We start from the raw sequence: 26,606 nt of genomic DNA, 5'->3' as shown, positions 1-26,606 counted from the left end.
GATGCAGACATGATTCTAGTGCTCAACCTACCACCATGAGAATAAAGCCGTGTATAAACCCTTTCACCCCAGGAACGTTCCATTGTCATTTCCTGAATCTATAGTGAACTTGCCCGGGGCTGAAACTCTCAGGGAAGACAAAGGGATGCCTTTTTCTAATTCTCCCAAGGGTCCCCTGTGACCTGGCAGTGGTCTTGGAGGTTCAGCCCCTGTGTCAGCCCTGGGACTTCCTGCCCGGAATTAGTCCTGCATGCTTTGGGGCCTTGGCCTTTATCTCAAATGGGATGAAGAGGTCCCTCCGGGGAGCTGTAACCCAGCTGCCTTTCTGCAAAGTGAAAGATAGCCTCAGCCCTGAAGTGATCTCCCAGGTGGTTTTCGTCACTTTCTGAATATCCTCGTCTTTGCAGGCTCTTTGGCAGTCACGCTCATTTTAACCTCACTTTCTGTGTCCGCCCATCCTCCCTGGTCACCTGTCCTAACGGAGAGTCTGGGGTGCGAAGGAGACATACCTCCCTTCTCTCAAGGCTGCACATCTCTGCAGGTCGGGCCCATGTCAGGTCCTCCATCTGATGTTTCTGCAGTGCAGGGCTGGGTGCTGCACAACTCTTCCACTATCCTCCTCGAAGTTGATTTCTGTGCCAGTTGGAAGGGTTAGGTTTGGCTCTATACAACAGAAAACTTAAAAAACAATGACAATAAAATAAAATAAAATTCCAAGTGGCTTAAACTAGATACAGCTGTTTTTCTCTCACTTAAAATGGCAGCTCCAGAGTCACCTAAGAGTCAGGGTCCCAGGATCCTTCTATCTTTTGCTCTATCCTTAAGGTCACCTCATGGTTCAAGATGGCTGCTGGAGTTTCAGTTGTCTCATATGGGTTCTAATCAGGGCAAAGGAGGAAAGAGGGGAAGGAAGACTAAAAGGGCACCTCTACCAACTGAGTCGGCCTCCTTTACAGAGATTTTTCTGGAAACTTTTTTATTCAGCAACTTCTACTTACCTCTTCTTGGCCACCCATACATGGGTGCCATGCAAGGGAAGCAGGAAATGTGATATTTTATCAATAAAATCACAGTTATAGTAGAAGGAAAAAGGAAAACATTTTGGTTGGAGACATCTGGCATCCTCCACCACATCTTGCTGCTTCTCCCCTTTTCCTTGCCACTGCCTTCCCAGGGTCTCACACAGGCTGAGTTTTTCCACACAGAGCACGTCTTCTGCCTGCTACACCACCTTCTCCTCCCCCAGCTTAGCAGCTTTTTCTCTGCCACGTCTCCCTTGAATCAGGGAGGGCAGTGTTTGTACACTGGCTAATATCTGGGTTAAGACAGACCCAGTAGAGTTTATGGACTGGGCTCCCTGGCTATGTGACCTTGCACAAGTCACTGAACCTCTTTGAACCTCACTTTCCTCCTATGTGGAATGGAGCTAATGACAGTACAACAATGTTGGGGAGTCATGTGAGGAATGAAGCAGAGCCTGGACTTAGTAAAGGGGTCAGTAAGGATTAGTTGCTGTTAATCTTGTTATTATTTTTGGGTCCTGCCCTTGGTGTGGCTTTATAGGTATCATCAGTCAGTGACGTGTCTCTTTACTCCCAGAAAATTCTCATTCAGTCAGCAAGTACTTCTTGAGCATCATGATATACCAGGTTCTCTTCTAGGTCCTGGGATAACTGACCAATGAAACAGGCAAGAATCCCTACCTTGGGGAGCTGATGTCCCATTGTGCTGGATGAGCCCAAGATCAGCCCTCTGGCCCATGGCTGATCTTGTGTCACCAGAAGGGGGATCCATGTGGGTATATATGTCTCTAGGCCTGAGCCCCTCACAGGCAATCTTCATAGATTCTAAGCCTTTCAGGTGCTTGACCAATGAAATGTCCCAATACAAAAACGACATTTGAATTGCACCATTCTCCTAGTCCTAAATGCTTGGGCTCATTTAAGCTGGCCAGCCTTAGAGATGAATGTGCTCCTTCTCAGGCAGCCCACAGTCTTCTAACAGGGGCCTTCCACAATCTCTCAAAGCAGGATGCATAATCTTTTTGGAATCATATCCCTTTAAGAATCTGATGCACTGTGCATGCAGGCAGAGTTTGCACACAATTCCAGGGGCTGCAAAAACTTGGGCAGCCTCCTTTTTGCCTTTCAGGCCTCCATGGGCTCCAAATCAGAGCCCTGCTTGACACTCTGAGGAGTGATTCTGCTGGAGAGGGCCGTGCAAATCCTATCTCTGCACCTGCTGGCTCTGTGCACCTCAGCTAGTCCACTGGGTTCTTACAGCCCCAGTGGACTCCTCTGCAAGATGAAGATAAAAATCATACCAAAGTATAATTGTAAGAAGTTGGAAACATGGCTCTCATACAAATATGAAGTGATTGTGTGCCAAAGGTTTATTGAACTCATTAATGAGAAAACCAGCAGGATATAAAGTTGTTTCAAGGAGAATTTGAGGCACTGAGAGCTTATAATCAGTGAAAGACAGGGAACATTAAATAAAATTACCGAGTTAGATACAAAGCTAGCTAATGTCTTACAGGGCAATAACTAACCATTGAGGTTAGCTTTTCTGCCAGACGCCAACAATTTGCTACTCTGCCACATAAAAATGAGTATAGTCCCTAATCAGTAGTAGTGAGACAAACAGATCCCTGGGGAACTTAGCTAGCTTCATAGAAGGCATTAAGAAAAGCCCCTTTCCAGGGAGAAGATGGTAGAAATGATGCATAGAACATGTCTAAACAGACCCTCACTGATGGGTTTTCTGATGTAGCGGCAATGTTAATGTTAAGTGGAGAAAAAATCAAAATAAATCCGTGCTTTGAATCTATAACACTTGCCTTTTGCAAGTAACAGATTCTGCATTCTGGGGATAGGTGATAGAATCACAGCTGACCCTTGAACAACACGGGGGTTGGGGCACTGACCCCCTGTGCAGTGGAATATTTGCGTTCAACTTTTGACTCCCTCAAAATGTAACTGCTCATAGTGTACTGTTGACTGGAAGCCTTTCTGATAACAAATAGTCAATTAACATGTTTTTATATGATGTGTATTATATACTGTATTCTTACAATAAAGTAAGCTAGAGAAGAAAAAGTGCTTTTTAAATTGTCCCAAATCTCAAAAAAATTTTCCAATGTATTTACTGGAAAAAACCTGCATAGAAGTGGACCTGTGCAGTTCAAACCCATGTTGTTCAAGGGTCAACTACATATCAAACCAGAGAGAGCTTTTGGTTGGACCAGTATTTGGTAGGACAGGCAGGTATCTCCTCACCTTCAGTAAGTGATCTCACACACGTCACAAAGGTCTTGCCTCCAGCAGCACCCCTGACGCCGAGTGGTCCCCCACCCACCGTGTGGGGGTCTCCATCTGTGAAGCAAGCAAACATTCTAGGACTGCAGCAGGACGCGCCCTGCAGATGTGTTCAGAACCAGGGGCGCCTCTCCTGTCCCCAGCACCAGCAGAGGGCCAGACTTAGTGGGCAAGGATGTGGGCTTTGAGGTCAGCAGGGCTTGGGGCCTGTCCATGCTCCAATAGCCACTGTATGGCCACAGGCTTCCCGTGTAACCTGTAAATGGCCACAGTGAAGGCACCCCAGTGTGGACCCTGAGAGGTGGAAGCACCCAATGAACGGTAGCTGCTATGACCCCTCTTTATACACCGTTCTTCCTGAAGCATCTGTCTGAGCCTGTTTCCTCTCCTAAAAACCCTGCCTCCCGTGGCTGTCCAGAGGCTCAGCCCCTGCTTTCAACATCCCTCTCAACAGCGCCACGATTCCGTTACCTCCCAGCAGCCAGCTCTCGCTGGAAAACGTCGGTCAGATCCTGCCTCTCTCCCGCCTGACACCCTCTCATCGTGCGGCGTGCAGCCCGCGTCCCAGCCGCGCCTCCTCCCCCCTCCTGGCGTGCTGGCTGCTCTGGCCTGCTTCCTGTGCCCTGACACTTCAAGTCCATCCCTACCTCACGGCCTCTCCCCTGCGCTTCCTCTGCTGAGAAGCCTCGTCCCTCCTCCTCATCTAGCTCCTCCTGGAACAGACTCCTCCCTGGCCACAGGAGCCTCCCTCCTTCCCACTCACTCTGGCACGGTGCCCTGGTCTGCTTCCTTCATGGTGCTCCTCTGTCTCTGAAATCAGCCGGCTGGTTTTTGGTTGTCCTCTTCACTGCCTACATGACCAGATGGAAACCCGTGGAAGCAAGCACCTGCCTTGTCTTGGTTGCTGCTCTGCTCAAGCCCCAAGCTCTGTGCCGGCATCTGTGGGGGCCACGTGAACTACGGCGACAAGGATGACGGTAGCAAATGCATGGCCCTTACTGTTACCACGTGCCAGCCGGGACTGACCTGGATGCTTTACACACATTCGCACATTGAATCCTCACAACAGCCTATGAACTAGATACAACTGTATTTATTATTCCCATTCTATAGAAGAAGAAAAGAAGGCACAGAGAGTTAGACAACATGCTTAGAGTCACCCAGCCAGGAAGAGGCAGAGCCAAGTTTCAAACCCAGACAGTCTGGCCCCGTAGTCTCTGCTCTTAACTTACATGTAAAGTGTTTGTTGGGTTTGCAGTGTGCAAGAGAGAACATGAACCAGGCCCCCAGCACACCACTCTTCCCCAGTAACCCCGTCCCCTCCATGACCCACAGCCTGTCCCTTCTGGCCTTGTCCCTGACCCGATAGTGAGCCCATAGGCCCTTTCACTGCAGAAGCCTTCCCTCCCCAGCCACAAGTGGGGGCCCCCTTGGGCCTGCCCCAGACTCTCACAGGGATTTGATTCTGCCAGGAAGAGGCTGCAGAAGCTGAAAGTCCATTCCCACCTCTGCCTTGTGATAAGTCACACAGCATGTGTGCCCACGGGCAGGTCACCTGCAGACTTCACACTCATCATTAGAGCCTAACACCTCCAGTCACGGGCAAATTATCCCTGGCCGCCTGGCCCGTCTGCGTGTGAGAGGCCAGGGGCTGGCCACGCCCAGCGCCCAGAGCGGAGGCCCTGGCAGCTCACACACTGCGCCCTTTCCATCTGCAGCTCAGCTGGCTGGCGGGTGCAGCATGGACTCCCTGCCACCTCTTTGCTGTGAAAAGCCAAGTGCCCCCAGTCTCCTGCCTCAGAGCCTGGACCCCAATCATGGGGTCTCTTGGCCTCTCCCTCTCTTTTTGTCTGCCTCTCTTCTTTTTTTTTTTCTCTTATTTAGCTTCTCTCTCTGCCCACTTCTCTTTATTGGCTCCTTGTCCACCTGTCTTCCCATCTCTGGGTTTCTTGCCTTTCCACCTGGTGGCCTTGCCACGTAACTGAGCCTGGGAGCTTGCTGCAGCCCCTTGCCTTTCTGCCCTCCCCGCCTGCAGAGTACTCCCCAGGGGTGTGCTGGTGGGCTCAGAGCACGTGGCCTGGGATTCTGGCCTCTCTACTGGCCCCACTGCTCACCTGATAAATAAACTCGGTCTGGCCTTTACCTCCCTTGATTTTTGTTCCCTCCCATGGCAGCCCATGAGGGTGCTGGGAGTGTATCTGCAGGGACGTAGATACCAGAGTCACCGTGAAGGTGTTACAGGTGTGGCGCTTTGTCCCTTTCAGGGAGGTGGCCGCATTCTGATCCTGCCACCCACAACACTGGCCCCCAGCCCCTACTCCTGGCTTTTAAAATCCTCTCTTACTCTCTCCCCTTCCTTCTTTTTAGCAGGAGATAGAAGTTGGGCACATTTGCACAGATGAACATGCAATGTCTTTGCTCAACTGTGAATTTAGTGGCAGACTTTCACCCATTCTATACATAGTTCTTTTCCTGTACAGTGAGTTTGGTTGTATAAGAAAGATTAACTTCAGGGTGACCAGGAAGGCGCTCTCTGCTCAAAGTGTTTCCTTTACATCCTCAGACTGATCAGATGTCACTAATGATAAAGGCAGTACCAGGAATCTTCCATTTTAAAAAATGCACAGACTTCATGGAAGTTGGGGCTGTCAGTCATTCACCACCTAGTTTGAATTACTTTCCTCAGCCCTCGATTAGCTTCAGCCATCCTGGGGGATCAGAAATACTGAGAAAGAAAGGGTTGGAGAAAGAAGTAAAACTGTAAATGGGGGAAGGGGGTCCACTGGGTGGGAGAGGACACTGTGAAGGCCTAAGGGGCGGAGATGACCGAGTTAAAAATCACATATGTAGAATAAGAATTCTCCATTCTGGCTACACATCAGAATGTGTAAAACGGGCTTTGAAAAATCCCAGTGCCCAGGCTGTACTCCTGACCAATGAAATCAGAATCTCTGGGGTTGGGCCCAGGCATTAGTATTTTTCAAAGCTCTCCAGATGGTTCTAATGTGTGGTGAGCTTTGGGAATCAGTGTTCTGTCCTGTGCTTTGCAACCTGAATGTGCATACAAATCTCCTCATTAAAAGGAAGCTCTGCTTCCACGGTCTGGAATGGGGCTTGAGATTCTGCATTTCTGTCAACACTGGGACTGCACATCTTCCGATCATATTTGGAGTAGCAAAGCTGTAGTTCTACTGCTTACTCTCTAACTTGGTTTTGTTCTCAAAAATGAAAGATGAAAAATGGTAAATACTGGCCAGGCTGATCCACACACAATCCCCCCCTGTGCCGAGCCTAGTAAACCTGAATTGGCCACAGGATTAGACTGAAGGTCTTGGGTTCTCCAAGCTGGACTCAGATTCAGGAGTTATCAGCTGCTGGCTGGACGCTCAGTACAGGGACAGAGAGCAGTGGTCTGCAGTCTCCACTGGCATGTGCTGCATCTGAGCGCCTGCTGTTCTGTCGTGCCGGGCTTGCGCATGTGGAGATGTGGCCCAGGTGATAGCCGACTCATCTTGTTAGCATGCGTTTCTCCAGGAGGCTGGCAGAGGGCAGATGCAGGCTTCTCAACAGCTGGCTGTCATTACTATAATCAGGAGCTGAGAGACTCACAGACATGAGATGTGATAAACACCATGAGGGAAACAGCAGAGGGTTTTGTGAGACCCTGAGGATTGGGGAAGCGGTGGGGAGAGTGGGTCAGGAGCATGGCGAGAGGGCATTCAGCTTTTCCTCCCAAGGGGTGTGGCCCTTCCCACTCCAACACTGTCACAGAGGCAGTTGGATTCAGGTCAGAGCCTTTGACCTTCTCTGGAGAACAGACCCCTTGGAGGAACAACAGCTGTTTGTTGGAGGGGGTCACAGGCAGGGGGCCTCCTACTCCTATCCTGACAGTCCCCAAAGAGGACCTGTTTTTAATGTCAAAATGTCACAGACATCCTCCCAAATGCTAGTTTGACATTTTGAATAGCTAAAATAACCATCAAATGTATATTGAATCCCACATCTTTGCTAGGGGTGCCCTAGCAAACAGACATGGCCCTTGCCTCATGGAATGCATGATTTAATCGAGGAGATAAGAATCAATTAAATAATCCCATGAACAATTGATTGATTAAAGCTGTGGTAAGTGCTAAGAAGCAAAAGGCCCAGGTGTAGTTAAGAGTTGACTAAGAAAACACTTGATATTTGTGAAGAGGACCTCATGAACCCAGCAGCCCTTTGAATCGAATCTGTGTTGTGTATGTCACAATAGCATTACACCCATGTGGGAGGAGTGAGAAGAAAAGCAATAGCAATAGCTCCTGTTTCCTGGGACTTAAACTAAGAAACACCTTTCTAATCCTCATGGCACCTCTCTGAGATAATGACTCTTACTGTACCCATTTTACAGTCAAGGCTCAGAGAGGTAAGGTCCTATGTAGCTTTCATTCAGTCTGCAGACAATGCTAAGGGTGCATGAGGATGGTCGGATGTTGCAACAACCATATGCCCTGGAGGCTCTGCAGCTCACAAGTGGGACACCCTTGGTCTTGGGCATGAAGGGGATGAGGCAGGACAGCATGGTGCCTGGAAGCACCAGCCATTTCCTGGGGGAGGGCAGGGGTGCTGGACATGGCCTCCTAGGAACTGGAGAGCATTTCCATCCCTTTCAGAGAATCAGGAATTGAGCCAACTTGGATGCTAAGTGAAAGCTCCTGAGTGTGAACATGACTCTCTGGTGTTCACACTGGTGTCAGAACTTGCACCCTCTGCCTGTCTCTCCCAGAAGCTGCTCACAGCTTCCACATCAGGAGGCCAGGGTGCCCTCTGTGTTCCAGGCTTTGCAGAGTTGGCCTCACGTCCACACCTGGATGAAGAGTGGGGGTGGGAATCCTGGTGGTCACTCATTCTGCTGGAGGCTCTTGGGTGGTGGTTTGGGGGTGTGCCAGAGACTCTGTGGGGAGCCAGTGGCTCTCCCTCCAAGCTGTCTCCACAGGACCCCTTCATTCTCAGAGGCCCGAGGGGTGCAGTCTGTCTGTGCTGACGTGTGATTGAAGGCCCTCACCACAGGATTTCAAAGCTTGCCTCTTTGTTTTTCAAACCTACAGGGTTTGGAAGGAGTGACAGTTTCTGAGATACTTGTAGGAATCCAGGTGTAAGGAGAAGTCCCTGGACAGTGTTCATCCCAGGCAGGGGCTGGCATTCTGCTCTGCCTATGGCATGGCTGCTCAGAGAAAACTTGCAAACTTCACACCATTTTTTATGAGATATGTCTAAAATTTATTATAGAATTACCTAAATTTTCAAACAGAGAGTCCTGAACATAGTTTAACCTTTTCTTGATGACTCAGTGTCAACATTATGAATGTTCATTACCATACTCTGCTTTTTAGTTGTTCACCCCTTCCTTCCAAGTTCATCTATCAAATGTCACAGCTGACATGTGTATGCTCCCAGACACCCCCCGCCCCTCCACTTATCCATCACTTTGATGATTCTAATGTGCTGAGGCAATGTAGCATAGTGGGTTAGCTTCTGGGCTTTGCAGTCAGACAGCCTGGGAAAGTTACTGTGCCTCAGTTATGTTATCTCGGATTCGATTCAAAGCGCTGCTGGGTTCATGAGGTCCTCTTCACAAATATCAAGTGTTTTCTTAGTCAATTCATAACTACACCTGGGCCTTTTGCTTCTTAGCACTAACCACAGCTTTAATCAATTAATTATGTGTAACAGGTATGGTGAGAGTATTTTCTTAAAAATAGACTTAATTTTAGAGAAGTTTTGGGCTCTCAGAAAGATTGAGTTGGAAGTGTTGAGTGTTCCCATATACTCTCTGACCCCCACACATGCCTACCATCTGCCACTGTCCACATCCACCCAGAGTGGTGGGAATCTTTATTTCAGAAGTTTGTTTTAAGCATTAAATGAGAGAATGTATATAAAGCATACAAAATACCTAACACAGTGTCAGGCACATAAATAAATGCTCAACATATGTAGCTATAATCTTCATCATCTTAATTAATAGTAGTCATGTGTTAACAAGAGTCGTGATGATCATTAAGGTCCTAAGGATTAAAGTGAGTGGATTTGGGGGAAGGTATTTGGGGCTTGGCTCAGCACCTCCTGTGTGAGTTCTGTGACTTTTGGAAAAGTGGGGCAGGATAAAGCTTCACCCCTATCAAGGTGTAGCTTAGTGGTATAGATTGTGCTCAGCACATGCCTCTCTTGAAAGTCTAAGGGTGGGTGCCTTGATGCTCCTAATGGTGCTTTCCTCCTGACCTGCTGCATGTATGTTATCAGCCAGGTCCCCTGTAGGCCTGTGAAAAAAAGCTGAATAAATAAGGCTTGGTGTGTGGGCCAGATGGGTGAGGTTGAAGGTGGCTAGGATCCAAGGTGTACCTCTCGCTCTGACCTGAGGAAGAGCAGCTGAGATGGTTCAGAACCACGGACAGCTCCTGGGACGGCAGCTGCGGGCTCCCAAAGACTCCTCTTGCTCCAGCCCCCTGCATAGCACAGGCAGCCATCTAGAAACCTTTGCCCAGCAATGCTGCAGGACCCTGTCTGTCTGCCTGCCTCAGAGGTAGTTAGGGTAGTGTATGTGGAGGGGACGTGAGGGACTGCAGGTGTGCTGACGAGGCTGACCTCTTGCCGTTCCATTCTTTCAAGTTTCCCTTTTCTGCTGAGAAACTCCTGGGGCCACGACTAGGGAGAAGACTTCTCTGCAAGAGATGGGGAGACAGTGGACATGGTTTTTGGTAAAAGAAGTAGGGCCCCGTGTCCCCCTGGGGGTCAGGGAAGAGGGGATTGGGAATGCCCTAGGGGCTCAGTGATACCCTGTTGGCCTCCCTGGTGGATCGCTCCTGCCACAGACTTCAGTTAGACGTCTGTTCAGGCATTAGCTGCCCCGCTGCACTGGCCTGGGGCCCCAGGTTCTCCCTGGGAGGCTCTGACTAGTAACTTCATCCCTTGCCCTGGGTGGAGCCCCCTCTCCCAGATGAGCTTGGATTCTACTTGCCCAACCCTGCTGCCCCTCTCCTTGGTTCTCTCTCTTCCCAAACCACATTGAATCCTGCTCATCCCACACCCAGATCCTTATTAGGGAGAATACAAAGAGTCTGCCCTCAGAGTTAGATGCACTTAACTGAGAAAAAAGATATGGATGAAGGATGGCCTGTGCACACATTCCTCAAAATATTCTGAAGTCCACCCTGGCTTAAGGCAATCCAGTGGAGAGCAGTGTACTAGCTGGTGTGGGGTGGATACATCCTCAGAATGGCTTCTCCTGAGGCCTGGTACCAGCCATGAGTGTGTGAGTAATTGCCCTGTGAAACACATTTCTGTGTCAGAAGCAGACCAATTTACCCAGTGTCATTTTGCTAAAAGCCAATTTGCCAGAAGTCAATTCACTGAATGGCCAATTTGTCAAATGACCAATTCATCAAATTGACTTACTTTCTTTAACTATGTGGTGTGAGTCAACTGGTTTGCATTTTGTCTTTATTATGCATTTTAAGGACTGTTCCATTTATCTCTGCCCCTGCTCCTGGTGTTTGAACTACAGTGAGCCCACCCCTAGTCTCTTCCTGTGACTACAGGGAGCTGGGGTAGGGACAACCCAACTGCCCCTAAAAGGCTGTCGTGAAGACAAGTGGGAAGCAACCCAAATAAACCACATGGCAAAGGAAACAAGGAAATTTAGCAAATTGACCCTTTGGAGAACTGACTTCTGGGGAAGTGACTTTTGAAGGGGGTGACCTAACATCCTTGAGCCTCTTTTGAGTATGCTGGTGAGGGTCTTGCTTTTCCATCCTTTGGTGCCTCTTTCTGGGAACCCATGGCAGGCCTCCACACTTGGTTTTAGAACCACCTGTACAGACTTGGTGAATGGGTGGCGCATCTGCCTCCCCCTCCCCCTAGGCTGGGAGAAGCCCAGGGCTCATTTGTAGCAGATGTGAAAGCTTCTGGGTGTGTGCTTCTACCCATTTCTCTCTGTCTTTTTATTCTTTTTACTCTTCCTCTTGTTTCTGTTATCTTACTCTGTTTATAATCTATCCTTAAAATCACTCTAATTCCTTCCTGAAATAAGGCAGAAAAGGAATCCAGACTTGCTCTGAAAGGTGGCCTACTGGCCTGTTTCCTCCACTCCTGCCCTGGGCTCACCACAGTCCTGCCCCTCCAAAGCCAGCATATTGGCCCATGCTGCTTGACCTCCAAGGTCCTGTCCTGAAGCAGGGCAGTGCACTCACTCTTCAAACTTGCCCTGCTGCATGAGAGGCACATGCCACCCTTCCTTGGGATGCAGCATTTTCGCCCAGCACGGTCAACACACTTAGGTTGTTGCCCACAGAACCTGCTTTCCTGCCTCTGCATCTGTTTGAATATGGTCCTCAGCCTGTCACCACTTTGGGGTGGGCATTGTTTCCACCACACTGTCTGTGCAGTTTCCACTCAGCCTGGAATATCCAACCACTTAGAACTGTGAGCCCCAATTCTTTGGGTATTTGTTACCTTGGAAGATTTTTCCCTCCAGTGGGGGACTGAGGAGGCAGAGTGCTGGCATTTATTGAATGCTTAACAGAGTGACACGTTATTTTTATGGAAATCCTCCATGATTTATAGTAGGCCTCCATGCTTGGGTGCTTTACATGTTATTTTAAAAAACTTTTCATTGATGTATAACATATATACAGAAAAATGCAACTGTGTGTATGTGTTATGTATTTCCATTATATATAACTGACTGAATGTTCACAAAGTGAACACACCCAGGTAACCAGCATTAGATCAAGAATTAAAACACAAGAACCCAGAAGCCCCTTTATCTCCTTGCAGCCATTAATCCCAGCCCCACCCCACCACAACTACGATCCTGGCTTCCAGTAACACAGATTCCTTTTGCCTGTTTTGTGTTTTATATAAATGGCACATGTGGTATATAATCCTCAGCATAACCCAGCAAGAGGGAGCTGCCTTTAATTCTGCCTTACACAGGAGCACCAGATTCAAAGAGTGACTTGCCCAAGGTCACACAGGTGGTAAATGGTGCAGCCTGGAATCAGACCCAGGGTTGTCTGGCTCCAAAGCTCATGTTCTTTCCTTTATATCTTGATTCTTTTTCCTGCTGCCACCCCCACCCCAACCACTGTGTGTCTGGGCTGGGAATCTGTTATTGGTCCTAATAACATGTAGGTGTCCAGGACGAGAGCTTTGTCTCCCCCAGTGCTTCCCGGCTTAGTACTCAGCAGGGTGCCTGGGGCTTCTGGGGGCTCAGTGTGTGGTGGCTGAATCAGGTGAAGGCCTTGCCTGCACTCAGATTAAAAGGGGCCTGCATTCCCCTACCTTCTTCATCCACCCAGCTGCTATTACTGTGTTCTTGTCGTGGTAGCTGGGATCCATGCCTGCTGGTTCTGTTTTCTGTTTCTCTACAGGCCACTCCCCATGGAAGGAGACTCTAGCCTCTGAGCAGCTTTTCCTTGCAGGGATCTATGGTCACTTTGCGGGGTGCAGGCATCTCACCCGATATCTCTGTGTGGGAATCGATCACGGTGATGCTTGGTAGTTGTATAACAAACAGCCCGGTTCAAGGAAATGTTACTCAGGCTGGTTTTATGGCTTGGCAATCTAGAACTCCTTAACGCCTCTTCCTAACGAGCTTTCTGCAGGGCTAGGGGCAGGGACAGAGCTGAACCACCCAGCAAGTAGTAGGGGTAGTTCGAAGCCTTACCAGCAGTACTGTTGATTATCACCCTACAGTCTGCCTGACAACCTTCTGGATACTTCCACATACCTTTGTTTATTTATTCCTTTTATAAACTTATGTTATAGACGAGGAGATTAGGGTTCAAAAAGGCAGCCAGTGGGTGCAGAGCTTGCTTTTGAATCCAGGTCACTTGGCTCCCCTCGCAGACCAGCGCCCGGCCCTTACTGAGGCTTCCGCTGGGGACACTGGCTTATATGATGAGCCTAGACATTCACAAGCATAGCTCCAAGATTCTGAGGGCTCAGTTCCAGACCATCACAATAAAGTAAGTAGTAGCTCAAAAAAGCGAGTTAAATGAATTTTTTGGCTTCCCAGTGCATATAAAGTTATGGCTTACACTATCTGTGGCCTATTAAGAGTGCAATAGCATTATGTCTGAAAGAACAATGTACGTACCTTAATTAAAAATACTGTATTGCCGAAAATGCTAACCATTATCTGAGCTTTCAGTGAGTTGTAGTATTTTTGCTGGTGGAGGGGCTTGAAGTTGGCAGCCTTGATTTACTACTTTCACTTAACACTTAGGGGCCATTGTAGGAATTAGTCTAATTTCAATATTGTTGTCCCAGGAACAGGGAGGCCTGAGGAGAGAGAGAGACGGAGCAGCCAGTGGAGCAGTCAGAACACACACATTTATTAATTCCGCCATCTTAAAAGGGTGAGGTTCATGGTGCCCCAAAACAATTACAATAGTAACATCAAGGATCAAAGATCACAAATCATCATAACAAATTACAATAATGATGACAAAGTTTGAAATATTTTGAAAATTAACAAAATGTGATCCAGAGACACAAAGTGAGTGAATGCTATTGTAGAACAGCTGATGGACTTGCTAGACGCAAGATTGCCATAAATCTTTGATTTGTTAAAAATACACCATTCTGCAAAGCACAATAAAACAAGATATGCTTACATTCCAGCTGGCTTGACTCTGGCCAGCAGGGGAGCAGAGCAGAGGGGGTCAGGAGAGCACACAAGGATTAGCAAGGGGAGCTGATCACCTAAGAATCCTGGGTCTTTCCTCTGTTTTGACAACAGCAGGGGGCAGCGCCCAAGACCAAAGGAAGTTAGGCCTGTGGCTGATAAGACCAGGTCCCCCTTCACTCCAGCTTGGTGAATCTCTGACAGTACTCCCTGGTCTTTTCTGTACACTCCCCCTCTCCCCAAACTTGACTTATGGAGACTACGGAACAAACTCATTTACACCAAGAATCAGCCACTAATCAGCTTCTGTTTGCGTCTCCTGAGAGTATCTGAGATGCAGGAGTGACAGCCCTGGTCCCTGCCTTGAGGTCCACTGAAGCAGCACCTTATCACTGGATGCCTCTCAAGAACCTGTCTTGAAGGGTCACCTGGAGACAGGTGCACACACAAGCCATAGGCCCACACAGGGTAGCACCTGAATGTTGTTCCATGGGCCGGGAGAGCAGGGCAGTGACAAATGATCGCAGACTTAATTTCCCTCCTAGGTGGGAAGGGTGGGACTTGAGGGGTGGCTTGATAGACAGGCAGAGGCAAGGTAGGGATAGTCCCACCGGATCCCAGTAGCACCTCCGATCAGGTTGGGTACCCTGGCACCCCACCCAGCGGGCACCATCATTCCGCAGTGGGGACCTGGAGTATGGAGCATCCTGGGGGGACCCTCTCAGCCCCTGGCCTGGGGCTGGCAGCTAGAGCCTTGACTTCTAACCTCCTCAAATGGGCTAATTACCATAGCCTGGTTCTCCGTGCCCTCTCAGGCAGTGACCCTGTGCCCCCAACCTCAGCAGGAATGCTGGGAGGGCAGTGGTGCCAATGTAGTGGCCACCTCCCTCCCCCTTCCATGGCAGCCGCCTCTGTTCTGTGAATGGCATGCATGCCCTGCGCAGGTGACCAGTTGGAGTCTGCCCTTCCCCATTTCGGCCCATGGGGGGTCGTCTGTGTTCCAGTCCCACCCCCCACCCCAACCCACAAGAATAGAGTTGGCCCTCCGCCCCTTGCTTTGAAATGCTAGCCAGGCAGGGGCTAAAGCCATTTGCTTTAGCCCAAGCTGGGATGCGAAAACATTTTGAAACTTCCTCTGTCAGATGCGGCACTTCTAAAACTACTATGAATATGATCTCCCGAGGGTCTTGCTAAAATGCAGATTCTGATTCAGTAGGTGGAGCCATTTCACAGACTCCCAGATGGCCCTGCTGTTGCTGGCCCGGGTGCCTGAGATATGGGAGCCAGTCACCTGTGTGGGAGCCTGGATGGTGCCCGCAGCAGCAGCAGTGTGAGGCTGCCCTGCGCTGGGCATGCTGCATGCGGGCTGTGATTTGATCCTTCCCACTAAAGGTCAGTGGTGTTGGGAGGGACCAAGGTGCTGGGACCGAACTGCAGGTCCCGCCTGAGGTCACGTAGCAGGTGGCAGCAGAGCCACCTTGAGCCTTACTCACCTGATTCCCAGTCCTGGATTTTTCATTCCTGACTACCCCCCAGCCCCTCTCTAAGGGGCTCCATAAGGACAATGATAAAGTACGTGCACGGCAGCTGACTCTGCCAGCCCCGGCGGACACTGCCATACACAGCCTCTGTTAAGCCCCAGGACCCCCTTCACAGAGGAGGAGACGGAAGCGTCAGGAGCTAGGAAACTTGCAGGAGGCCCCTCAGTGGGTAGATGGCTGTTTTTGCCCTAGGGCCAGAGTCCTTAACCCAACAGTCTTGTGTTAAGGAAGCCCTGGAGGAGGTGGCCTGAACAGTGGGCTGCCCGGGTTCCTTCCCCTCCAGGCCCCAGATTGGGTGGGCTCAGGGGAACTGGTCAGGGTGCGGGAGACAGGCCAGGCTGCCCAGAGCTTCCCTGTGGCTTGATAGGCAAACTGAGCAGGTCCCAGCTCTGTAGTGGGGCCGGAGAGCAGGCAGAAGGAGCCCCGGGGTGAGTCCGGCCTTGGCTGGTGCCCGGTGGTCCCCAGCTGGGCCCCCGCTGATTCCTTTAGAGCCTGTCTGCCTGCAGGGCCCAGTCTGGTTAGAATGTGAGGGGGATTAGCAGTAAGAACATGGGGTCCCAACCTCAGCTTCCCCACTTCCCCACCTCTGACTCCCTCAGCTCTGGCAGAGGCTGGAGGGATTGGCGGACTGTGTAGGAGTCGGGTGGTAGGAGTGGGTGCCCCTGGGTTGGGGCCCAAGCTAGGTGTGGACCTAGCTTCCTCCTTCTCTTCATGGTCCAGCTGGGATCATTGGGGTGTTCCTAGCCCAGGGGTGGCAGCGATCTGCAGCAGCTTGCCTTCAGGGCCCTTGATCTTGGGCTGGTGGCAGCGAGAGGGGGAGGCAGGGGGACGCAGGTTCAGGTTGGGTGTTCTTTTGCCAGCAGGACCCTTACTTTGAGCTCCCAAAGTAGACTTTCAGGGTCTTCAGCTTCCCTTCTTCTTCTGGGGTCCAGGAGAACTGCTCGCCTTCCTCAGAGGCCTCCCAAACCTCCCTGCTCGTGCTGCCGGGGCCGCCTCAGAACCATTTGATAATTAATGTTCCGTAGGATGTGTGTGAAGGGAAGAGCAGGGTTGATTACAACAATATTGGCATTGCTCCAGAGCGGCCCTTCCCTCTCAGGCACTTATCTCTTAGGGCTCGCTTCTGCCCCTTAGGCAGAGCAGGTACAAGGATACCCAGTGTGGAGACTTCATCTCTGTCAAAGACGACAGATCCAGCCTGTTCCACTCAGAGACCTTGCCTTCCCCTCTCAGGTGCATGGCCTGTTCTAACTCCTTTATGTGGTCAGGAGAATGCAGAGATTGGAGCAAGGAATCATGTGAAGATCTACTTTAGTTCATTCCAGCTAAAAATTACTGAGCCCCTGCAATGTGCCAGGTCCAGGGATACCGTGGGGGAGCAAAAGACAGTACCCTTGAGAGATTATTAAGGTCTGGATGGGGAAATGGATATTAACCAAAAAGTATTTCATTATAAAGGCTATCCCCATATTTCATTATAAACTTGGATTAGTGCTAAGAAGGAAAAGCATAGGGGTCCTGGGAGCCTGTAGCACAGGGAGCAGCCAGGGGAGGTGTCTGTAGACTGATACGAAGGATGAATAGTTTACTGGGTGAAGAGTATAGGGAATAGCAGAGGGAATAGCAAGTACAAATGTCCTGTGGCCAGAGGGATTTGAGGAATTAAAGGTATATCAGCATAAGTGGAGGCACTATGTGCCTGTCACATCAGATCCTGCAAGATAGGCACCATTTCTCATCTTCATTTTGCAGATGAGAAGTCAGAGAGTTTAAGTGAATTGCCCAAGACCATATGATCTAAGTGGATGAGCCAGGACTTGTTGAATCCAAGTCAGTACTGTGACAGCTGTGGGCTTTCTCCTCTACACCCTGGCCTCTCCCTGTGTGCTTCCTAGACATCTGTATCCATTGGAGCTTGTCAGAAATTCTAGACCCCATCCTCACCCACAGAATCTGTCCCTAGGCCTATGTTTATCTCCCCAGTCCTGTCCCTTGTCTGGCTGCTGTGTCCTTGCCATGGGAATCTACCTTCTGTTGCCTGCCTGGAACTTCCTTCTGAGCCCCTGTCTGTCCCATGCTCTGTGCTTTCCGCCTCCCCCTGGCCAGGATCGGCCACCAGCTGCTCCTGGTGTGTCCTTCTAGCTCCAGAACGCTCCCTCTTGCAGGATGACCTCTCTCAGGGCATCTCATTCTGCCTGACACATCCAGGCCCTCCTCCTCACTTCAGGGTCTATGACAAGATCACCATGGGAGGAGGATGCGGCAAACCTAATGTGGCGAGGAAAGACGTAGGTGGTGCCTTTTGGGTTTGCATGCCAACTTGATGAAAATGGAGATAAGAAACTTTATTTCAAGGAGGTTTGGGAAAGAAACTGTTGACCAGGTGGGTAATGAACTGGGGCAAAAAGAGAGGACAGCTTTGTTGCGGTTGATGCTGGGGCTGAGCAGGCAATTAAGTCCAGGACAGGCTTCTGGCGCCCCCTGGTGATCACACTGGAAACAACGGGACAGGGATTGGCCAACTGTGTTTAAGGCTGACAAAAGCCAGCATTTCTTAAATATTGCCGAATTGAAGTAATAAGACAGAAGTTTAAATACATGAACTCACTTATTTTTCTCCAAACCCGCGTGTAGTAAGTTTTTTTAAACCTCCATTTTACAAATAGGGAAATTGAGCTCTCAGGTGTGTACCCATGGCTAGTAAATGGTGGACGTAGGAATTCAGTCTAGATTCTTCTCATCGCGGAGTTCAGGCTCTTTCCACCACCCCCTCCATTGCCAGCCACTGATTTTCCTCAGACATCCAAAGCTCACCTGTTTTCTTCTGGTCTAGGGGCTGGTCTTCCCAGGGTCTCAAATTCAATTTCCCTTACCATTTTAACAGAACGGGCTGCTCACTGCTGTGGGCTGGCCCTGGTGGGTTCACACCGGAGCCTGGACCCTCGCCTTATGGATTGACTCCTGGTGTTGCACCACCTGCCTGCCTGGGGGCAGCTTCTTTTCTCTGTAAGGTTTGGTGCCCCAGGGTGGTGTCTAAAAGGCCATCAGATCACACCCCTGTCTGGTCTAACCTGTCATCTTCTCTGGCCTGCGAGGCTCCTTCCTGATGACTCCCTCTTCCCAGGTAAACCCAGCCACTCCCGGTTATGCCAGGCTCACTATGCCTCCCCTGCCTTTGCACAGACCATGTGCCTCTCCCTCCCCATGAAGCTCCTCAGGGGTGAGTCCTTACAGAATTGCTTTTCCTGGATTGTATTTTGATACGATGCTCTTATAAGAAACAGACACCCATAGCCCATTTGTTATAAGGATCTAGTGTTATTGATTAGGCTACACTGTCATTTTTTATAAAGGCACCTGGAGAAATTCTTGTCTCATCTTAGTTCCCAAAACAGCTATACTCCTGGGAAACTGCTCCTTTTCAATTTATATGTATTGGGGTGGGGGTGGGGGGTGCTGTTAACCAGCTAGTTTCCCCTTTTCACATTGTATCTTGGAAAGCCTGAAGCCCAGGCTGTGCCTGGACCTGGTGGGGGAGTGGGTCATATGGTGCTGCGCTCTTGGTTTGAAAAATCAAATCCGCCATTGATTTTTCTTCTCTTTGCCCCACTTTTCACTCCTGCTCTCTTGCTGTTTTATAAATCCCTATAAGCCACCTTAAAGCCTTTCTGGAACAAAGTTGGCCTAAATCAATAAACTAATCGATACAAATAAAAAACCTTCCTTGCAGGGTTGTGGTGAGGATTAAACAGAATAGCGGCTGTAAGCTGCTGGCCCGGAGTTCCCTCCCCCCACGGCTGAAGGGCTGACTGCCCGCTGCAGCTGAGATGATGGTCCTGCCGGAGGCCCTGTCTGCTGTGCGCCCTCCATCTTCCAAAGCCTGTCTCCAGGCCACCGCTCCTCCCTGCCCTTGTCTTGCTCTCCCCATGTGTGCTCCGTTCTCTCTGATTCCCTGTGGGCAGGAGAAGGCAGTGGCTGTGTCTGTCCTCTCTCTCCTGCCCCTCTCAGAAGGTGTCTTGCCAGCAGCAGGCTCCCCCTCCCCTGCCCTCCTCCCTGGGATCTCAAGTGCTCTAAGAACCCAGTACCTTGCTTGCTATGCTGTGGAACAGCGGCGGGCATGTGGTGGCCCATGTTGGTGGGGGGATGAGGAGATTATCTGGTCCAGCCTACATCTGACAAATGAGGAAACAGAGGCCCAAGGAGGATAGCGATGGAGCCAAGTTGCTAACCTTTTTCAGCTCACTTGGACTCACGTCCAGCCTAAGCCCGCCTGCATGCCTCCAAAGCTCTCAGGGTCCTGGTGCCCGCAGAGGCTGGGCCATGCTCTCCAGCACGGCTTCTGAGCCACCCCTCTCTCAGGCCATTCCCCCAAAGCACCCCTCTTTCAGTCAGTGATTGTCGTGGAGCCAGCTATCTTGAAATGCAGTGGGCTGAAAGAGCCAATAAACATTTATTATCTCACAGTTCCTGTAGGTGGTTTAGGGTCCTTCATGAGAGTGCAGTCAAAATGTTGGCTGGGGCTGTGTCTTGCTGTTCAGGCTGCTATGACAAAAAGGCCATCAGCTGGGTAGCTTATAAACAACAATATTTATTTCTCACAGTTCTGGAGGCTGGGAAGGCCAGGATCGTGGTGCCAGCAGACTCAGTGTTTGATGAAGTCCTACTTGCTGGCTCATTGTTGTTGCTGGAAGGGGCAATGGGGAGACCTCTTCAAGGAAGGCACTAGTCCCATTCTCAAGGGCTCCACCTTCATGACCTAAGCACCTCCCAAAGGTCCTCTTCCTAATCTCATCACACCGGGCATTAGGATTTCAGCATTTGAATTGAAGGGGATGGCGTAGACATTCAGACCACGGCTGTCTGTGGAGTCTGAGGGCTTGCCTGGGGCTGGAGAATCTACTTCCATGATGGCTCACATTGCTGGCAAGCCAGTGGGGGTATCGGCAGGAGGCCTCAGTTCCTCTCTGTGGGGCCTCTCCAGAGAGCTGCTTGGGCATCCTTGTAACATGGTGGCTGGCTTCTCCCAGAGGGAGTGATCTGACAGGGTGTGAGGAGGAAGCTACAGTGTCTTTTATGGTCTAGTCTCAGAAGTTACCCACGATCACTTCTGTCATATTCTATCCTTTAGAAGTGAGTTACTGACATTAAAGTTCTGTACTCTGATCTGCAGGGGAGAAAAAACATGAGTTACTAAATCCCACCCACGATCAAGGCGAGGAGAACTAGGCTCCACATTTTGAAGGAAGGAATGTCAATGAACTTATGGACATATTTCAAAACCACCACAAGCCCCCATGGGCACACGCCAGCCATGCCAGACTGCATGATATTCCCCCATCCTGCCTACCGTGTTCTTTCCTGCCTCCGGGTTTGCACCTGCTGTTTGCACTGCCCCAAAGGCGCTTTTCTCCTTTCCCTCTCCTGTCTGGAAAATTCTGACTTACTTTGCAGGATCCACTTCAGAGTTCATCGCCTCCCCTGAGGCAGAACTGTCCACTCACTTCTCTGAGCTCTCACATCTCTTTGGAAATACTGCTCTTCCAGCAGTTATTGTCAGCTGAAGCATAAGTCTTTGTGCTGTCCCCAGTGGGTGGTCAGCTCTGCGCACACACTTGCTGGATGAAGGAATGGAGATTTCGTCTGCTGGCTTCCCATCTGTGTCTTCCCGGGGCTGAGTGCCCTGGGGTGGACTGTGCATCTGTGGTTAACTGCAGGTGCCCTGCTGTCCCCGGTGCCTGCTGTCACTGCAGTAGCTCTGTCAAGGCAGGTTTGGTTCTGTGTAGGGCTCCTACATCTGTCCTGGCTCCTAGTTACTTAGGAACTCCTGTGACCATGAGCTCCTGAGTACAGGCAGTCTCTTGTTTGCCTGTGTGGCCTGCACAGCCCTTGGTCCCAGCCCATTAATTTACCTGTCAGATCACCTGCCCAGTGCCAGCACTCTGCTTAAGAAGAGGGAGCAAGCAAGTCCACAGGCCAAGGGAAGGGTAGGGCCAGGATGGATGTACCGCCATGGTAGCAATTACTTGCGTAAGACAGAGCAATGGAGAAGGGGATGTAGCCATCGAGGAGCTCCCTCCAGGTGAGGCAGGGATGCCGTCGGGATTAGGCCGACAGTTAGAGGCTGAAGTGCTCTCCTCTCCTCTGACATACGGGGTTGGTGGGAATTTCTGAGAAAGGGAACACTGAGGCAGGCAATGAGGAGTGGGGATGCTGGGGCAGTTAAGGTACAGAATATCTCTGGGAACACGGGCAGACTGAACAGGGGTGCTGGAGACATGGCACAACTGACCCAGGTCAAGGAGAAGAGTATGAAGACACACGTGGTATTAGAGAAGGAGAGGAAGGGGGTCATAAGGGTGGACTTGAAATTTACTGCTGCCTGCTTCTCTGAGCTCAGGGTCCTATGGGAAAACCCAGACAGAGGGGACTGTGTGCTGGGGAGCCCTGGGGGCCGTGTTCTCAGGGCTCACAGTGAACTGTGAGGTTTGTGTGATGAATGACTGAAAAGAAGGATATGGTCAAAGCCCTGTGGGCCTTGCAGGGGTCTACAGAACTGCCAGGCATTGGGTCCCATGTCCTGACACTTAGCCCTTGGCTGTCCAGCTTAAGGACCCTGAAGGTGTGTCTGATGCAAGGCTCTCCTGCAGACTGCCTGGGTCCCCATCCTGGTCTAACCTTGGGAAAATTACTTAACTTCTTGGAGCTCAGTTGCCCCCTCTGCCAAATGGGTGAGGGATCAGTCCCCACTCCAGTTCCTGCCCCCAGGGCAGCTGTGCAAGGGGAGGCTCTGGGACCTGATAGCCCTGCTTCAACTTCTGGAGCCACCAGTGCCTGCTGTGTTTCCTTGAAGAAGTTGCTTAACTTCTCTGAGCTTCCCTTTCTTCCTTTGTAAAAGGGGGATGGTAATAGTATTTGCCCCACGGTTAGTACCAGAATCAAGCAAGTTCACCTGAGTGAGTGCTGGGCAGTGCTGGCCTGAGGGATGTGCTCAGAACACAGGGGCAGTTGGTGGCACCACAGTGGAAAGGAAAAGCAGCCCCGGAAAGGTGCGTTTGTAAAAGTCTGTAGTGAGGCTGTCAAGAAATGGAAAGAGAGGTGGGTGGACAGGTGCCAGAGGCCTCATGTGCCAGGGGAGCTGGAGGAAGGATCCAGAAGCTGGCTTGGAGGTCATAGAGGCTGGGGATTTGCAGAATCCCTGCAATGTCTCCTCCCTCACATCAGGACACTGATAATGGGGAGATGATGAAGGCCTTGGCAATCCCTGCCATCCAAGCCACAGGACAGGGCTGCAGCACTGCAGCCTGTAGGCGGCATGGAGAGCAGGCGTGTGGGCCGTGAGCCCCTTCCCTCAGCTTGCTGTAGACCCCGGTGTGGGCCCAGACTCTCGGATGCCTGCTACTCGCAGGCCCGAGAACACGGATCTGGAGTCAGACCCAGCCTGAGGATCATGATCTGGGTCGGCCAGCTACTGGCTGGGCTACCTGGGAGCCCATTGTGCCTCCTTCCTGAGGCTCCACCAGCAGCAGTAAAATGGAGAGTGAGCTGTTAGCGAGCTCAGCACAGGTGACATCGCCCTTTGAGAAGCTCTTCCTTTGTAGTCCTGGACGGTGCTGTGGGGGCTGAGCTGACCCCTTTGGGTCTGTCGGACAGGGTTGGGGTCTGGCATAGTTGGTCACGGCTGCCCCAGGCTTCTCCCTGCAGTTGTAACCCCTCTGCCAAGAGAAGGGGAGGTGGCCGAGGACCAAGCTCTGTCCAGGACAGGGTGGCTCTCTCCAGTTCCATCACTCATTAATTAATTAATGCTCACTGCAGGGGCCTGTGTATGCCAGACACTCTCCCAGGTGCTGGATTCCATCTGGCCCTCCTGACCTCCCCAGCTCATCAAGGCACTCAGGAGCAATCTTTCCTGACCAGTGTTTTCTCTCCCTCCGGCCTATCCTTGCAGGGACCTAAGTGAGAACACCATCCAGGCCATCCCTAGAAAAGCTTTTCGTGGAGCTACAGACCTCAAGAATTTGTGAGTTCAGGCACGGGAGAGCAGGGGTGTGGGGGTTGCAGAGCCACCCACCATCATGGGTCTCCCTGAGCCCGTGGCCCAGGCAGCCAGGGAGCTGGTCTGGGCTCTGAGGTGGCTGGTGCTAGCATGGTCTTCTGGAACAATCTGGGGTCACAGGAAATAGGCAGACTTTGGGGACTGGGTTGAAGGGAGTGTCTTGAATTCTGGGGTGCTTTGGTATGTTCTTGGTCCATTTAAATGGCACAGTCTCCATGCCCTTGCCCTCCAGTGGAGTGGGAGAGCGGGGTTTGAATCTTCTCTTCCAGGTACCTATTGTGTAAGCTGCTGCAGGTCAGCTAACTTCATGGAGCCTCCATATATTATTCTGTAAAATGAGAATATACTATTTCTCTCACAGGCTTGTTCTGAGGTTTAAATAAGACATGGAAATGAATACACTTTGTCAAGTGCCATTTAAATGTAATAGTTTATTTCAATAAATTATCAAATGGTTTGTTCCTATTACTCAAAGTTATTCTGGTCCAGGCTTACCACCTTCCTGCGGACCGAAGCAGAAATGGCAAATGCCTGGCACGCGTGTAACTCCCTCCGCCCCCATGCCTGTAGCAGACAGTGGTAATCGATCACTGCATTCTTGCCCAAGGAGCACAGATCACAGTTTCAGTTGATTCTGGAAGCAGCACTCCAGGCAGCCCCCACTAGTCAGCATCACTTGGGCTGAAATCTGTTTGCCAGCTCCGGCTGCCACTGCTCCTGTGACAGACACTCTCATTTTCAGCTGCCAGCCCCCTCCAGGTTGTTTCCAAAATGGAGCACAAGGGTGCCTGCTTCCTAGGGTTAGGTAGAGGAATACAATATAACTTCTATTTATGCTATTTTAGCTAAAAATAAGAAGGAACTTTAAGCTTTTATTAATGTTTGCTATTTGAATTGATACATATGATTGGGTCTCTTTCTTTAATGGAGTGCTTGCTCAAAACATTTGGACACCATTGCTCTAGGCAACATACTGTCCTCTCTGTAACTATCCTTTGCTTCACAGACAGCTGGACAAGAACCAGATCAGCTGCATTGAGGAAGGGGCCTTCCGGGCTCTGCGGGGGCTGGAGGTGCTGTAAGTCAAACATGGGAGACAGGGCAGAGGTGTGGAGAGGCTGGCCAGTGTAGGTGCCCAGGCCCAGGCAGCTGGATTGGGGCCTGGGAGCAGCACAGGAGGCCGGGGGCCTGGGGACAGTTCTAGGCCCAGGACAGAGACCATGCTCTCTGCTCTCCTAGACTCGCCACTGAGGGTGGGAGGTCACGTGCCCATGGGTCATGTCCACAGCTTGTGACTCAGGCTTCCCCTGCTCATGATAAAGCCCACAGCCAGTGGCTGTGTGTTCCAGGAGTTTCTGGTACAGGAGGTGGGAGTGCTTCTGCTTTCTGTCTGTCTGTCTAAACCCTGTCCTTTCCTCCAAGCCAGTCCAGACCTGTGTGCATCCTCCCCCTCTCCTTGCTCCGTCCTTGCCTGTCCTACCTGACCCAGTCTAGGGCAGCTGCCTTGAAATGGCTGTCCCAGCCTAGGGCTTTCCCTGTCCTGGGCGGCTAGGTGGCTCTTCTGCATCGCCCCCAGCCCGGCCCAGTGCCGGCTCGCCTCGGGGGTGGGCCGTGGAGCCGGGTGTGAGCATCTGCCTGTTTGTCCCTCCTTCCCACGTAACTTCCTCCTGGGCAGATGACACATGACTCTGGTTTCCCTGCTCAGGACCCTGAACAACAACAATATCACAACCATCCCTGTTTCCAGCTTCAACCACATGCCCAAGCTCCGGACCTTGTGAGTCACCCCGGGGCGGCTGGGAGCCCAGCAGCCAAGTGCTGGCTGGTGCCAGGGGCACAGGGAGAGGGGCCCAGGCTTCCACAGGCAGGGCAGGGAGCTCGTTCTCTCTTCCCCCTCAGTGGCCATTCCAGGATGGGGCTGATTGGGGTTGGAGGAGGAGGGAGGTCAGCTGAAATGGAAGGATCTTAAATGTCATTTATGTTTGATTTTTCCTTGGGAAACAAGTGATTGGTTTTCGTGTTTGAAAATGAGTGGTGTGACTTGGGGCAGGGGGTCTGTGTGAGCTCCGTGAGATGCATGACATTCGCCGCACACCCTCCAGCTAAAGGGCTGCCCCCAGCGTGCGGGCAGCCAAGGGCAGCGGCCGGGAAGTTTCCGCTGCTGCAGATGATCCGCAGGTCGGAGCTGAGCTGCGCAGCTGACTGAGTGTGACTGTGCTTGGGCTGCAGCCCCAGGGTCTCGGCCCCCTCCCTGGTGGAGGGTTCCCACGGCTCATCTAGGGGCTGGGGGCCAGGTGGGTTGTGAGCCTTCCTGTCCCCCTACAGCCGCCTGCACTCCAACCACCTCTTCTGCGACTGCCACCTGGCCTGGCTCTCGCAGTGGCTGAGGCAGCGGCCAACCATCGGACTCTTCACGCAGTGCTCGGGCCCTGCCAGCCTGCGTGGCCTCAACGTGGCCGAGGTCCAGAAGAACGAGTTCAGCTGCTCAGGTGGGTGCACCTGCCAGGGGTTCTCCCAACTGCCATCACCTGCCTCCTGCTACTCTCACCCCCCATCTTCTTTGTTCCCAGTACCTCCTGTCTTCGCCCATCACCTCCCGTCCTTATCCTTATCCTCCCCACTCATCACCTGCCCCACCCAGCTCCCCTTCCTGCCCCACCCATTATCTCCTGTTCTCACCCATCACCTTTGTCCCTACAAGTGTCACCTCTGGCCTCCACTCCTGCCCATCATCCTCTCTTCCTATCCCCCACCCTTTGCCTCCTCCACCCGTCGTCCCCTTCTGTCCCTCTGTCCATCCTCCCTCCCACCCTTTACTCTTTTTGCTTCTACCTGATGCCTCTGACCCCTCGCCTGGCCCCCCACTCAACCTCCTCCTTGCCTCTCCTACTACACGTCTTCCCTCCTCCCGTTGCCTCACCCCTGCTGCCTTGAAGTCTTTGAGTCGGGTTTTCTAGCCTCAGTTTGAGGTGAGAGCTCCTGACTGGCCACCCCACTTCCTGTCCATCCCGTAGTCAGAAAGATGT

At 51.3% G+C, this 26,606-nt stretch overlaps 1 protein-coding gene across 1 annotated transcript in view; it reads left to right on the top strand.

Moving 5' to 3' along the window:
• SLIT1 (slit guidance ligand 1) overlaps positions 1–26,606 on the top strand; it is a 158,523-nt gene that overhangs the window by 84,243 nt on the left and 47,674 nt on the right. The window contains exons 5-8 of the mRNA XM_036886502.2: positions 23,473–23,544; positions 24,587–24,658; positions 25,286–25,357; positions 25,906–26,069. Coding sequence (XP_036742397.2) covers positions 23,473–23,544; positions 24,587–24,658; positions 25,286–25,357; positions 25,906–26,069 — 380 coding nt within the window. The remainder of the gene's footprint in view (positions 1–23,472; positions 23,545–24,586; positions 24,659–25,285; positions 25,358–25,905; positions 26,070–26,606) is intronic.

This window comes from Manis pentadactyla, chromosome 8, assembly GCF_030020395.1.
Source record: "Manis pentadactyla isolate mManPen7 chromosome 8, mManPen7.hap1, whole genome shotgun sequence".
Lineage (NCBI taxonomy): Eukaryota > Metazoa > Chordata > Mammalia > Pholidota > Manidae > Manis > Manis pentadactyla.
The sequence above is the reverse complement of the archived record's forward strand: the minus strand, read 5'-3'. Positions and strand labels throughout refer to the sequence as shown.